General features: G+C 33.7%; 1 protein-coding gene across 1 annotated transcript in view; it reads right to left on the bottom strand.

Moving 5' to 3' along the window:
- The window catches only part of LOC136026967 (uncharacterized), a 93,777-nt gene extending 79,201 nt beyond the window's left edge, over positions 1-14,576 (bottom strand). Inside the window, exons 1-2 of the mRNA XM_065703836.1 lie at positions 14,416-14,576; positions 1,152-1,296 (exon numbers count right to left, since the gene is read on the bottom strand). Of these exons, the coding sequence (XP_065559908.1) occupies positions 1,152-1,296; positions 14,416-14,439 (169 nt within the window). The 5' untranslated portion in view covers positions 14,440-14,576. The remainder of the gene's footprint in view (positions 1-1,151; positions 1,297-14,415) is intronic.
- Between the last annotated feature and the right edge of the window lie 374 nt (positions 14,577-14,950).

Raw genomic sequence — 14,950 nt, forward strand, 5'->3', positions numbered from 1 at the left:
CAATCCGTTAAATACCCGTGATGGGCACCATATATTTCTTGAAAAGACCCCGATGAAGCAAAAAATGAATGTCAAAAATATTTCGACTAAGAAGACTTTATGGAGTTTCAAAATAAGCTTGAGGGATAATTTACTTGGTGAATTAATTGAGTTTTCCTTGAAAAAAAATGAAACCTAAAAATTTACTTAACACTGACTTGTGGGAGGGAGGGTCTCAGGGTCTGGACCCTCCAAGTCCTAAGATTTTCCAAACTTCTTGGCATTTATTATTCAAATTATCAGACAAATTTGGTTTTTATTATTCTCCGACCCCCCCCCCCATAATCCCAAGTTTTTTCAGATTTCTTAGGTTTTTATCTAACTTTAAAATATAAATCTTTTTTAAAATTTTTGCCCACACCCCCGAAGAAACGTACAACTCCCTACTTGCGCGCCTGGTGTAAATCAACTATAGAAAATTTGGTGACAGCACACATTGATGCGTAAAAATACCCCAGATATTAGGCTACCCCGAAGAAAAAAGATTCGGTTAAGTATAAAGGACACAAAAATATTTCTTGTTCCCTGAAATCGTCTTAGATCTGTTTGCCATCCATGATGCAATTTCCAAGACGTTAATTATTGCGTAAAGATAGAAGTTTTCAGGGTAGTATCACAGTTTAACCAGAGTTGCCACATTGAAGTGGGAAGGTAAATAAGCAAAATTAATTAGTTCGAGTTAACATCACTTTCTTCCGTCAATATCAAAATTTAACCACCTATTGATCCTCAAAGACAACTATGAAATCTAAGGAATACTGCCCTTTTTTTATTCGGTGCCATATTTTTTTAAAGTTTTTTCCCTGTTGATTCCCCCCCCCCCCTTCTCCTTTTTATTAACTTGGCACCGCTAGTACCAAAAATACATAACTGTAGTTGGATTTATTTTTCATTTTTGCCAGGTTTCTCTAATGTTTTAAAGATATATAAGTTTGCGTCGTTTTCAACTTAACTAATTCAAACAATTGGATATTATTTTCACTGTCTTTGGCACCTTGAAATATTTGACATTGATGAATTGAAAGAACATAAAACATAGGAAGGAAGATTCTTCCTTTCTCCAAGGAATATTCTGGGAACAGAAACAAGTCATTTAAGGGCTGGCTACTCACACAGTACATCAATTATCCAGGAATCTTTGAGACTGGAGTCAGTCAAAGCTGTATTTTCGGCATGACACTGTAGCGCTTTTCCGTCATCCGATATTGTTGGAATGAACGTTAGCTGACTGGTTGTGACATTTCCGTCGTCATAGATCTGAAAAGGATGTCGTTTGTTTAGCGGGAGTTCAAAAGGTTAAAGGAATACAGATTTTTCTAAGATCATGGCATTCTATTTCAAGGAAAAATTGTCTAGTGAAAATTGGCTATCAATAGGTATTATCTTCCGTACAAAATCTTCCGTAGGTTTAATTTCAGCATAAAAAAAAAAAAAAAAAAAAAAAAAAAAAAAAAAAAAAATCAGTTCAACTATGAGTCGTTGTGGCTTTAGATATTATTGATTATTGCTTATAAATACTTATAAAATATAATATTTTATATTATTTCATATATTATATATATATATATATATATATATATATATATATATATATATATATATATATATCTATATATATAAAAATAAGTTGTCTGTCTGTGGATGTGTGGATGGATCAGGTGACGTCATGGAAAAAACTAAAAAAAGGCAAAAACTACAAAAAAACTAAAAACTAATAAAAAAAAATAAAAAGGCTAAAAAACTAAAAAAACTAAAAAAAGGTAAAAAACTAAAAAAAACTAAAAACTAAAAAAAAAACTAAAAAAAAGGAAAAAACTGAAAAATAGAAGAGAAAAAGAAAACTAATAAAATTTTAGGCTAAAAAAGGTAAAAAACTAAAAACTAAAAAAAAACTGAAAAAACTAAAAAAAGGCAAAAACTACAAAAAAACTAAAAACTAATAAAAAAAATAAAAAGGCTAAAAAACTAAAAAAACTAAAAAAAACTAAAAAAAGGTAAAAAACTAAAAAAAACTAAAAACTAAAAAAAAAAACTAAAAAAAAGGAAAAAACTGAAAAATAGAAGAGAAAAAGAAAACTAATAAAATCAAGAATAAAAATAAAAAAAAAATAAAAAAGATAAAAACTAAAAAAAAAGTAAAAAGAAAAAACGAAAAAAAACTAAAAAAGCTATAAAAAAAAAGGTAAAAACCAATAAAAAACTAAAAAAAAACTAAAAAAGGTAAGAACTAAAAAAGAAAAAAATAAATGACGACACTCAAAGAGAAAGCGACCGGGACAAAAGGAATGTTCGATTAGCAATCAACAAAGCACCGGGACACGGAGTATAAATGACGACCAGGACATAAGTAAAAAAAAAACTAAAAAAACTAAAAAGAAGGTAAAAACTACAAAAAAACTAAAAAGAAAAAAAAACCTAAAAACTAATAAAAAACTAAAAAATCTAAAAATCTAAATAAACTAAAAAAGAAAAAAGGAAAAAAATAAAGGAGAAAAACAAAACTAAAAAACGAATGTATATACAGACCGGGACACCGGGATACAAATGACGACCGGGACACAGGGAATATAAATGACCATACATAAGCCATAATGATCAGGACATAAGTAAAAAACATAAATGACGACCGGGACACAGGGACACAACTACAACGGGGACGCCGGGGGGCACAGGGGGATATAAATGACGACCGGGACACCGGGACAGGGAATGTTCGATTAGCAATCACCATCAACAAAGCTCAAGGGTAATCATTAGAATCATGAGGTATAGATCTGAATACGGATTGTTTTCCCATGGACCATTATATGTTGCATGTTCAAGAGTCGGTAAACCTGACAATCTATTTATATGCACAGACAATGGGACAGCAAAGAATGTTGTATATTCGCAAGTTTTACGTAGTTAAAAACATATATATAATATATCTATCTATATTCACAGGTGGGACATAGGGACACAACTACAATGGCGCGTAACTAATATGGCGCGTAACGACTTACGCGCGCGGGGGGGCTTGGGGGGGCGCGAAGCGCCCCCACCAACCAGGTATGACGACACTCAAAGAGAAAGCGACCGGGACAAAAGGAATGTTCGATTAGCAATCAACAAAGCACCGGGACACAGGGAGTATAAATGACGACCAGGACATAAGTAAAAAAAAAAACTAAAAAAACTAAAAAGAAGGTAAAGACTACAAAAAAACTAAAAAGAAAAAAAAAAACTAAAAACTAATAAAAAAACTAAAAAATCTAAAAATCTAAATAAACTAAAAAAGAAAAAAAATAAAAAAGGAAAAAAATAAAGGAGAAAAACAAAACTAAAAAACGAATGTATATACAGACCGGGACACCGGGATACAAATGACGACCGGGACACAGGGAACATAAATGACCATACATAAGCCATAATGACCAGGACATAAGTAAAAAATATAAATGACGACCGGGACACAGGGACACAACTACAACGGGGACGCCGGGGGGCACAGGGGGATATAAATGACGACCGGGACACCGGGACAGGGAATGTTCGATTAGCAATCACCATCAACAAAGCTCAAGGGTAATCATTAGAATCATGAGGTATAGATCTGAATACGGATTGTTTTCCCATGGACCATTATATGTTGCATGTTCAAGAGTCGGTAAACCTGACAATCTATTTATATGCACAGACAATGGGACAGCAAAGAATGTTGTATATTCGCAAGTTTTACGTAGTTAAAAACATATATATAATATATCTATCTATATTCACAGGTGGGACATAGGGACACAACTACAATGGCGCGTAACTAATATGGCGCGTAACGACTTACGCGCGCGGGGGGGCTTGGGGGGGGGCGCGAAGCGCCCCCACCAACTAGGTGTTGGGGTGGCGCGAAGCGCCACCCCAACAGCTAGTATATATATATAATATATATAAATATTAATATTTTATAATATATATTATATATATTGTAAAATATTATAATAAATATTGCTTATAAATGTTATTGCTTTAAATATCACCCGAAAAATTAGAGCAATTTCAAGTTATGGGAGCACCCCCATGTATTAAATTAATTTTAGGAAAAGGACAAAATTTAAAAATGGTATTGGGACGAGAGTCGCCTTGAACCAAAGCCAAGATGGGCCGAGATCAAGAAGACACGGTTCTATTTTGTGGACTTTAACTATCACAGAGCTTCGTTGATTCAGTAAGTATGAATTCATAATCACCCAACTGTAACTAACAGTAAAAAAAGCACAAATGTTTTATAGGTACCAGTTTTGACCATAGGATTTTAATAGCTTAAATATTGCGTGTCTTTCCTTTTTGTTGCGATAGCTACTTTATTGATGTTATTACTCAAGTCTGAAAAGGTCTTTTTCAGTAAGCTTAGAGCGCTATTGGAATATTACATTAACATGTTAAGATTTAAGGATGCTGAAACAACTTATCAATGGAATTTGACTCATGAAAATTTGAAAGTTTTTATACTTTATTAAACGCTCTTCCTATAAATGAGGTTCCTTAAACATTGATAGCTAGAAAGGGAGATGATAAATCCACCTCTGTTACGAGGTACCTTGCATAAGCTAACACAGTCAAAAAAAAAAAAAAAAAAAAAAAAAAAAAAAAAAAAAAAAAAAAAAAAAAAAAAAAACAGTGCGGGATCCACAATTAATCGATTTGAAAATATGCCTTCAAATGGCGATTACTCCTCACTTGACATTTTTTTTTATACAAACACATTTTTCAACTTTCGGTTACTATGGGCTACAGTTCATTCTTAACTAGGTTTCATCTTACACAGCAACTATGATTAACAGATAAATTATTTCTGAAATATCAGAGTTCTGAGTCATACGACTTTATAATCAAACCGTCAAAAAAAAATCCTTTCGGACGATCAGGGCCGTATCCAGGGGGACATCATTAAGGAGTTTAAAGTCCCTCCCCCGAAATGTTTATCAGGCTTGTAAAAACATAGAAAAATACGGATAAACACATTTTTACAAACGTTTTTTAAAGTTTCTTCTGTTCCCACAAACACCAAAAACAAGAAGAAAAATAGGGAATTTCTCAAGACAATGAGAAACAAATTAGAATGAATATTTCGGCCCTATGTCTAAGGGCCGTCCTCAGCAACACAAAAAGATATAAGAAGAAACAACTTACAACAGGATAAAATCAATAAAAGTACAATAAAAAGTTTTTCAGAACAGTCCCAGCATCCTTACCTCAGCGAAGTTCAACCAAGACTGATAAATAAATTGTGATGAAACGAGGCAATTCATTGAAATGAAAGATAATGATTTAAGATATAAGAAGAAACAACTTACAACAGGATAAAATCAATAAAAGTACAATAAAAAGTTTTTCAGAACAGTCCCAGCATCCTTACCTCAGCGAAGTTCAACCAAGACTGATAAATAAATTGTGATGAAACGAGGCAATTCATTGAAATGAAAGATAATGATTTAAAAACACGTTTTTAATGCCAGCCTTGCATTTTTGGCTGCTGATCTCATAAGTCTATTTGTGACAGGTTCTGTGTTAATATCTATTGGTTTTTTATAATATTTCGTGTGGTCATTTTAAATTAAATTTGTGTATAGAGCATTTAGTGAATATTCTCCCAAGTCTCTATTTAAGGAAATATTATTATTAATCTTAAGTCCGATTTCAATTGCTTCTTGAACTACTTGCTTTATGCCTAGGTCATTGCTAATAATGGCGGATTCTTCAAAAAGTATTTTGTGGCTAGGATTTTCAAAAACATGGCTGCTTAAAGCAGAATAAAAATAAAACAGAAGTAAAATTAGAATTCAGAGCTTTGGTGATATCATCCTTATGCTGTTGTAGGCGTTTCTCGAGTTTCTGGTGGGTTATCCCTACATAGAATTTGCCACAGTCGCATGGTATTTGATAGACACCTCTTTGGCGAGTGACTGGAGTTTTATGTTTACCAGAATTTAGGAGATTTATGATTTTCAAATTATTGGTAAATACAACATACAGATTATTTTGTGTGCATACTTTTTTAAGTTTCCTAGTGATTTTTGGGATATATGGGAGGTAGATTATGTTTTGTGGCTTATCGGGATTCTCACATGGTAAGTTATCGTTGATTTTACGGGAGTGTCTTTTTAGTCTACGGTTTCCTCCACATCTCCTTTCCTCAACATTTTAGAATCCCTTACACTTTCCTGAAACAAACGAAAATATGGAAAATTCCAACTCGATCCCAGATCCATGAGACAAAACTACTACACCTGGAGATAGTCACACCATTAGATGAAGCATACTGACTGTATCTATATGGGATAACACTGACTACCTTGCAGATTGCCTACTGGCTGGCTCCCATTTCCCGACACTGTCAGTTATATTTTGGAATATCATATCTTTTTCTTCATTTGTTTCCAAGGATTTTCTTTTCTTTCAATTTGATGTACAGTATCATTAATATTGTCATTTATTTTGGCAAAAATAGACCATCTTTTTACCTTTGCGTTCACTTTCATGCACTTAGTACCTTTGTCAAAGACGCCTTCTTAAGTCAGCAACAGAGACACATTTAAATTATGCCCTTTCTGAAGTATCTAAGAAGTCTCTAGAGGGTTAAAAGCTGTTTCTTTTGCATGCCTAAAGAAATGGTTTTTCCGTCATTAGTTCCCTGAATAAGGGAACTAATGAATAGAAGAATAAGAAGAATATAGAAGAATAGAAGAATAAGAAAATTCTTAGCGCTTGTAGAATCCTCCAAAAAATAGACAGTATCTCTAGTCGTAATGTTCAGTTGTAAATTTGCTAATCTTGATGTCTACACTCATTTTTAAAAACGTTCCTAAAAGTCTTTTGTATCTCTAGCTTGAATCAAAACAGCCGGGTAATAAGTGCTTGGCTATTATGATGAAACGCGGGTTCTGCCTACAGACAGCAAAACAAATAAATAAAAGAGTCACGAAAGAAGAAACACTAAAATACTTGAAATCTGACAGGAGCTATCTCACTCATTGACAAGTATAAATGAAGATAAACTGCTAATGATGAAAAAGACACTCATCTACTTTTGAAAACAAAAGGAGTAATCGACGAACTGAGGAATGCTTTCTTAAGCCCAGTGTTGATTGAATAGTATGTTCCACTTACAGAAACAAAGTTCTGACGCTGTTCCAAGCTGAAACTTCTGATGGAAAGCGATATTCAGAACAAATAAAGTAAAGAGCCAGATAGACAAGAATCACCAAAGAAGAAACAACAATATATTTAAAATCTGACAGGATTTATAAATCTTGTTGACAAATATAAATCAATATACGCTGCTTATGATGAAGACGAATTTCTTCTACCTTTGAATACAAAGTATTTGTCAACTAACAAAGTGATTTTTTAAGCTCCATGCTGATCGAATATAAGGTGTGTCTAGTACCTTGTCCTGAAAGAGGATGTTACATACTGTCAAGCAAAACAACCAAGCTAAGGTAAAGCAACCGAAATTTTGTTCCTCTGTCTGATTGAAAGCTAAATTTTTCGAAATTCGACTTTCTAGGCATTATAAACACATATAAATAAGAGTTAGAAGTACAATATTTTCAGTGCAGTGTAAACACGGGAGTTTTTAACTATCTTGAAAACGATTTAGCAGTCTAAGAAACAAAATTTCAAATCTGATCGAAATTAAACGAACGAAACATTCACCCATGTGATTCGACTTTTTTTTTTCCTCGGATGGGAATAAAATCAGACTAGATCAATTTATAACAGACAACAATTACAAAATTATGATAAGAAGACGTAAAAAGTCTTGACATTTGGTGCAAATAGTTAAATGAATTACATAACCTTTAACCCAATATTACCGAGAATTACCACAAAGAAAGAAAATCAAAGAAAAAAAGAAACCAAAAGACCCATCAAAAAACGCAAGGCAAAAGAAAAATTAATACCAATAATGGTAAAACACGCTTTAAATGAAATGTAAACAAATGAAAAGTAGGCTATATATTCCAGTATCGTGTAATAAATAAATAAAAACAAAATTACCATCCATCTCTAAACCGTAGTATCCTCTCCAACAAAACAATTTTAGTAAATTTTATATAACTGCTGATTTTTCATATCCAGGTCCAGCAAAACTTCGTTGCCTAAAAGTTTATATCTGGCAACAGGGGTGTCAATCTATAGAAGTTTAGGGAGGTGGGGACAAATTGTGTTTTTCAAAATATCAGGGTAGGGAAAATTTGGTTGTTTTATCACTTTTTAATGGAAATACCAAATAAAAAGGTATCTTCTCCAAGATATTAGGGAGTTGGCCCAAATACCTAGCGGGAGATGACTCCCTACCACCCCCCACCCATATTGAAGGGCCTGTCTGGTCATGCATTCGTCTAGTGTGCTTAGCTAGACATCAATCTAAACAAGGATGGAAGTCAAGCTACACATACTTGTGTAGTACCCCTCTTAAGCAAGGATGATAAATTTTTATTTCTGCTTTCCTCGCCAGGAAAGTTTACTAATTTACATAATTTGAGATTCTAGACACAGATTGTGTTAGTTGTATACTTGACTTTAACCTACTGCAACCAAGCACTAGTGAAGAGGAGGTGCCTGGATATTGATGTTTCAACCGACACTGCCTGTTAATACACTTAACTTTAATAGACAGTGAATGCCAGCTAAAGGAAGGAGCTTGTGAACTAACTTTCTCTTTCTGAATTTTAGACTTAATTTTTAAAAGGTAAGTTAGGCAATAATTGGGAAGCTAACTTTTTACTCCTATATGAATTAGAGGCAATGTTTTACATACAAAAAATTTCAAAAAAACATTCTCGGCACCGATTTTAGCCAAGAATAATTAATCTTTCAATCAACTAATTTTGATTAATTATTTCTATCAGATTTTATGACGACTTCGTTGTCAAGATTAATCAAGATTTTAATAACAAAATAAATATTTTCTTTACAAAAGACATTTGCAAAAATAAATTAGGACTGTTTTCTTTTAACCGAATCAGATTTTAATTAAGACAATACACATAACAAAACCTTTTTTGGACTGTAATAGTCAATTAAAAAGTAATTGTATTTGGAAAACAGGTGTTTTTCTTTTTTTTTAAATGAAAACATTTCCTAAGAACATTTTGTTTTCGTTGTATTTGCACTATTTATCTTCAGTCCGGAAATTAAAATTTGTTAAGGTTAAAAAGTGTTTTTTTTTAATGCAACCGTTTTCTTAATTAAAACCCATATTTTTATTTTTTTTTTTAAACTTGCTAATTTAAATTTCCAGACACAGGACTGAAGGTGCAGAATATGCTCTAAGCCTGTCTTTTATATTACAAGTAGGAAAACTACTGTATATCCAAATACAATTACTTTTTAACAGACTCTATTCAAGTCTAATTGCCTATGCATCTGAAAAAAAAGCTTTGGTTTTTCATAGCATTTTCAGAAACTTCGTCACAATCCCTCAAGAAAGAATGAAGATTTAGGGGGAGGGGGGTTAACACGGTCTTTGCTACCTATTGTATATCTTTGAGCACAACTTGTTCAACTAAGCTTCGTACACCTCCGCTAAACTTATCCCCTTTGTATCACGCTCGACACACTGTGTGCCACGCGCGGCATATTTCTACCATACGTGACGTACAAAGCCCATAGCTCATATTTTTGATATTAGACGGCCCCTCCATTAAAGATAAGAGCTGTTTATTTATTAATTGAATTGTAAAAAAGCAATACTTTTTGGATTTTTTTTTTTTGTAATTTAAAATATAGAAATCTGTCTTAATCCTTTAAGTATTTTTAATTTGAATCTGGCTAAATTTGAGCGAACTTTATCACATTAGAGAACAATTTTGAAAATTTTAAATTAATAAATAGAAGAATAAAAGTTATTATGAACTAGAATGAGCTTCATTTTGGCAGATTTCCAAATTGCCTTCAACAATGAAAGAGGATGATTTTCTCAGTTCTAATAGGGCACTCCAATGCAAGAAAATGTTCCATTAAAAAGAAAGCTTTATTAAAACTTTTCTTAAAACAGAATATTTTTCAGAATTTGTTTAAGTCCAAGATGTTGCAACTCACAAAAAAAAAAAAAAAAAAAAAAAAAAAAAAAAAAAAAAAAAAAAAAAAGTTTCTTATCCACTAACAATATGTAGAAATTTTTGTGAAGGGACTAGCAATAATTATTATTTCTCGTTTTTTCTCCCTCCTTCCTTACACAACTGTCAACTTGAGGAAAAATAACAAATTAGCTCCACTTGTGAATATGAAAGGGCTTACTTCCCTGACGAAAAAAACTTCAGTAGAGCTGAACTTGTGAGCTGGGCTCCAGAAGCTGGATCAAGTGCGTTGCATCATCACGTGAAATCGTCAGACAAAGTTAGGGTAGTCTCTAACTTCCCATAAGACCTTAACGTTAGGGTACACCCTAACTGCAGCATCAGGGTAGACCCAAATACTGCATCCTGACTCTGCATGGAACGGAAATACTTTATCTAAAGTCTGGAAAATGATATCAAACCAGTCCCCGGACCATAATCTTAACTAACTAACCAATACCGACACAAAAGTATAACGTAATGGTTGGATTGTATCGGCCACATAATTGATAAACGAATCGCCTTATCGAACCAGCCAAAGGTACTTGTGCTGCTGCTCTTGTTACCAATCTTCTTGAAGATTCACTGCTAGAAAAACTGCTCTCGCTGGTCGAATTCCAAAATGTCTGATTTCACATTTACCAGAGTTTTTACTTCAGAAGAGAGGATTGGATTAAATGAAGCTGCTAAAGATTTATTCATTAAAAAGCGTTTTTTGTACGATGTTTATTAATCTCAAATGCGTTGTGTTCCGACAGTATTGAAAGACTACTGGACTGCAGCCCAATAGGTCCTAGATATTTGAATATCACCTTCCAAGTACTGTTAGTTCTTTTAAAGAATACAAAACGCGTTTTTGAGCTTTCAGGCTACCCTAGTCTAAAGTTAGCTCTTTACTAGGTTATATCTGACGTCGCGACCATGATTACCCAACCCACTCTTTTAAGCAAATTCTACCTAAAAAAAAATTGGTTTATAGTCTTTTATCAGCTAGGTACATTAGTAGTAGGAGCAATTATTCTTACTACGGATAATGAAGTGTCGTTAAGTATACATCACAAAAAAACTAACCACATTGCGCTCACTTATACCCAAACCGATCTTTAAACCAACCTACCATACATGACGGTATTCGTGTGTTATATCATCTTGTATATGAAAATGCCGTTTTTGTAAAAAATTATTTTTTTTGCTCATAATAGGTTTTGTTGCTTCGGAAAAGCACCTAGATATAGCAATTTCCTTCAAAATGAGTTCTTAAACATCTCTCTATAATTTTTCAGCCCCCACTAGGGGCGACAGAGAAACGGAGAAAAAAGATAGATATCACTGTTTTTTTGTTTTTTTTGCAAAATACTGATTTCCCTTCTTGGTCAAATAAGGCTACTGTTATCCTCCTCAACAGGGTTTTGGCTATGGTGATACTAATGGTGAAGTTTTCATTTCGATCCGACGCCTATTTTGTTCGGCTTCAGGCCTTTTTTTAATTCCCATAAATTCTTTAACGCAACGAATTTTTATCAGTAAAATTAATTGAAATAAAACTACCATTCCTGAGTCGGGTTCAAATGTCGCGCTTCTTTTTTTCCTTTTTTTTTGTTCTGAAACAAATAAAGGCATCCTCAGACAATGAGCTGCTTTGTGGTTCACTTAGTAAGGGGGTCATGTCTGGATAGTTTCTCTGAAAACAGAAAGAAGTTTACACCGAAGAGACTCTAATACAAAAAATTCCTCTTAATCCCGTCTGGACGTGGTCATAGGGTCTCGATATCCCAACACAAAATGCTTGAGCTATAGGCCTGTCATGTCAAATATTTTTGCAGCAGTCTTTTAAGAATTAGAGAATTAATAGGGGAAATTATTAATTTCCCATATTAATATAATTGATAGGGGATTTATTAATTAGAATTATTAAGGGAAATTAAAAATTTCCCCGTAAGGATTTTTTTTTATTGATTAGGCTACTATGTTACTTCCTTTATCTTTTTGGATTTGGTCATTTTTGACTTGCAACTAGCAGTATTAATTTAAGCCACAATAATGATAGTGGTCGAGTATTGCTCTGAACGTGGGTGCTTTGATTGTCTGAGGAATATTTGTGATTTTTTTTTCTAAAGACATTATTTAGGAATAGCTTTTTAGGAAATTATCTAGGATAGAGCCGGACGAAGATCAGGTCCTCCCAGAGCAGGGTGGAAAGTTTCGATTTCCACCCATAGATTGAGGTGGAGGAAGAGCGTGCGCACTCGTGTTGACTTCAGGCGGCTTGGTGCTACCGTGCATTATTAGTAGTTATAATATTAACACTAGTACTCTCAGGCATCTCGATAATGAAACTCATTTTGAGCAAAACTTTCTTCAAATATGTCAATTTGCAATTTCCAAATTTTTATATTGCACTAGGACATAATTTTGTAAAATCTATTACTATTAAAATGAAAACGTTGAGTCTACTAATTCGGTCAGTTTCTTTAGGCGTTGCTGGCAACCCTACGTACAATAAATAAAAAAAAAAACTAATTTTTTAATTCTTTTAAAAAGTAGAATTGTGGCAAAGAGTCAAACTTTAGCGTAAAGAGCGAGGGATTGCGGAGGGGACAACCCATTTTATATACGGAGTAATTTCTGTTCGTTTTAAGTTTTAATGTCGCTCCTTACTTTCAGCTAAAAAAATTAGTTATTTTTTTTATTTAATTTCTGAACGTTTTTGAATTAATGCATGTTTGGTTTTGGCTCTCCGCACATAAATTATTAAAATGAAATTTGTATATTAATTCTTTTTTTGGCTAAATGGCTTTCTCTTAGTTTTGATCAGACGATTTTGAGAAATAAGGGGTGGAGAAGGAGGTGGAGAGTTGCCCTCCAATTTTTCGGTTGCTTAAAAAGGCAACTAGAACTTTTAATTTTTAACGAACGTTTTTATTAGTAAAAAATATACGTAACTTATAAATTAGCAACTTACGTAACAAACTTTCATAATCTTATATTTTTATTATGTATACAAAGGGGTTTGTATCCTCGTTAATACCTCGCTCTTTACACTAAATATTAAGTTTTGTCCCAATTCTTTAAGAATGACCCCTGAATCAGAAAGGCCGTAGAATAAATAGTTGAAATTACTAAAAATACTTTAGCATAAAGAGCGAGGTATTTATCTCCTCCTAAATACCTCGCTCTTTATGCTAAAGTATTTTTAGAACCCCTCATATGCGTAATAATCTCTGTTCGTTTTAAGTTTCAATGCTACTCCTTCCTTTCATTTGAAAAAACGTTTTCATGTTTATTTTTCATAGTTTTCTTATAGTAATGCTAGAAAATCATGCGCCCTTTTCCTTGAATTTTTCTTCCCCCATGACAGATTCCTCCAAGGAAAGATCGTCCAACATAGCCCCCTCCCCTCAGCCCCACCCCCCAAACAAAATAAAATCCCCCTGAAAACGTCTGTACACTTCCCAATAACCATTACTATATGTAAACACTGGTGAAAGTTTGTAACTTGCAGCCCCTCCCCAGGGATTGTGGGGGAGTAAATCATCCTCAAATACATAGTTATTATGGTTTTCGACTATGCTGAACAAAATGGCTATCTCAAAATTTTGATCCGTTGACTTTGGGAAAAATGAGCGTGGGAGGGGTCTAGATGCCCTCCAATTTTTTTGGTCACTTAAAAGGGGCACTAGAACTTTTCATTTCCGTTAGAATTAGCCCTCTTGCGACATTCTAGGACCACTTGGTCGATACGATGCCCCTGGGAAAAAGAAAGAAAGAAAAAACAAAAAAAAACAAACAAATAAACACGCACCCGTGATTTGTCTTCTGGCAAAAAATACAAAATTCCACATTTTTATAGATAGGAGCTTGAAACTTCTACAGTAGGGTTCTCTGATACGCTGAATTTGATGGCGTGATTTTCGTGATTTTCGTGTTGTGATTCTATGACTTTTAGGGGGTGTTTCCCCCTATTTTCTTAAATAAGGCAAATTTTCTCAGGCTCGTAAATTTTGATGGGTAAGACTAAACTTGATGAAACTTACATATTTAAAATCAGCATTAAAATGCGATTCTTTTGGTGTAGCTATTGATATCAAAATTCAATTTTTTAGAGTTTTGGTTACTATTGAGCCGGGTCGCTCCTTACTACAGTTCGTTACCACGAACTGTTTGATACAAAGGATGTTTTTAAATTTATTAAGGGTTTTTCAGAATACAGCCAAAGCTATAATTCGCACTATTCATCATAGAGAACAAGATGTTTTAAACAGATGAAACAACATACCATTTCTTTAGTTCTTCTCAGCATTTCGCCGTTTTTCCACCACGTAATGACAGCAGGAGGCTTTGAGCCTGCTGCCTGACATGTGATATCGTATCGGCGCCCTGCGGTTAGGGGCTGTCGGCTGCTTAAAATTTTTGTGGTTAGTGGTCGCACTAGAAAGGAATAAGATATATTTCAGGATGTATGTAGTACCAGCACAGAACTACTAACCAATTCTTTACCAATCTGGTAACTTGTAATCTGATAATCCTGGAAAGAGTAATTCACAAGGCTGTAGACTCCAGAGGGGTAAGCTGGAGGTGTACTCAGACCTACCCCCGAAACCCCAATTTTCCTGAATTTTTGACCACCTCTTGTTTAAGTTACGAAATTATTTTTTTTTATTATTATTGGCCCCTCCCTTCCTCCGGTAAAATTCCTGTGCGAACCTAGTGAGTCCCCTCTTTTTTTAAAGACTAGAAATTCTTATATTATCTTTCAGCCTACTTTTTACCTCCTCCTCCTCCTTGAAAAGAGGCCCTGGCGAAAAATTATT

Source organism: Artemia franciscana, chromosome 5 (genome assembly GCF_032884065.1).
Source record: "Artemia franciscana chromosome 5, ASM3288406v1, whole genome shotgun sequence".
NCBI lineage: Eukaryota > Metazoa > Arthropoda > Branchiopoda > Anostraca > Artemiidae > Artemia > Artemia franciscana.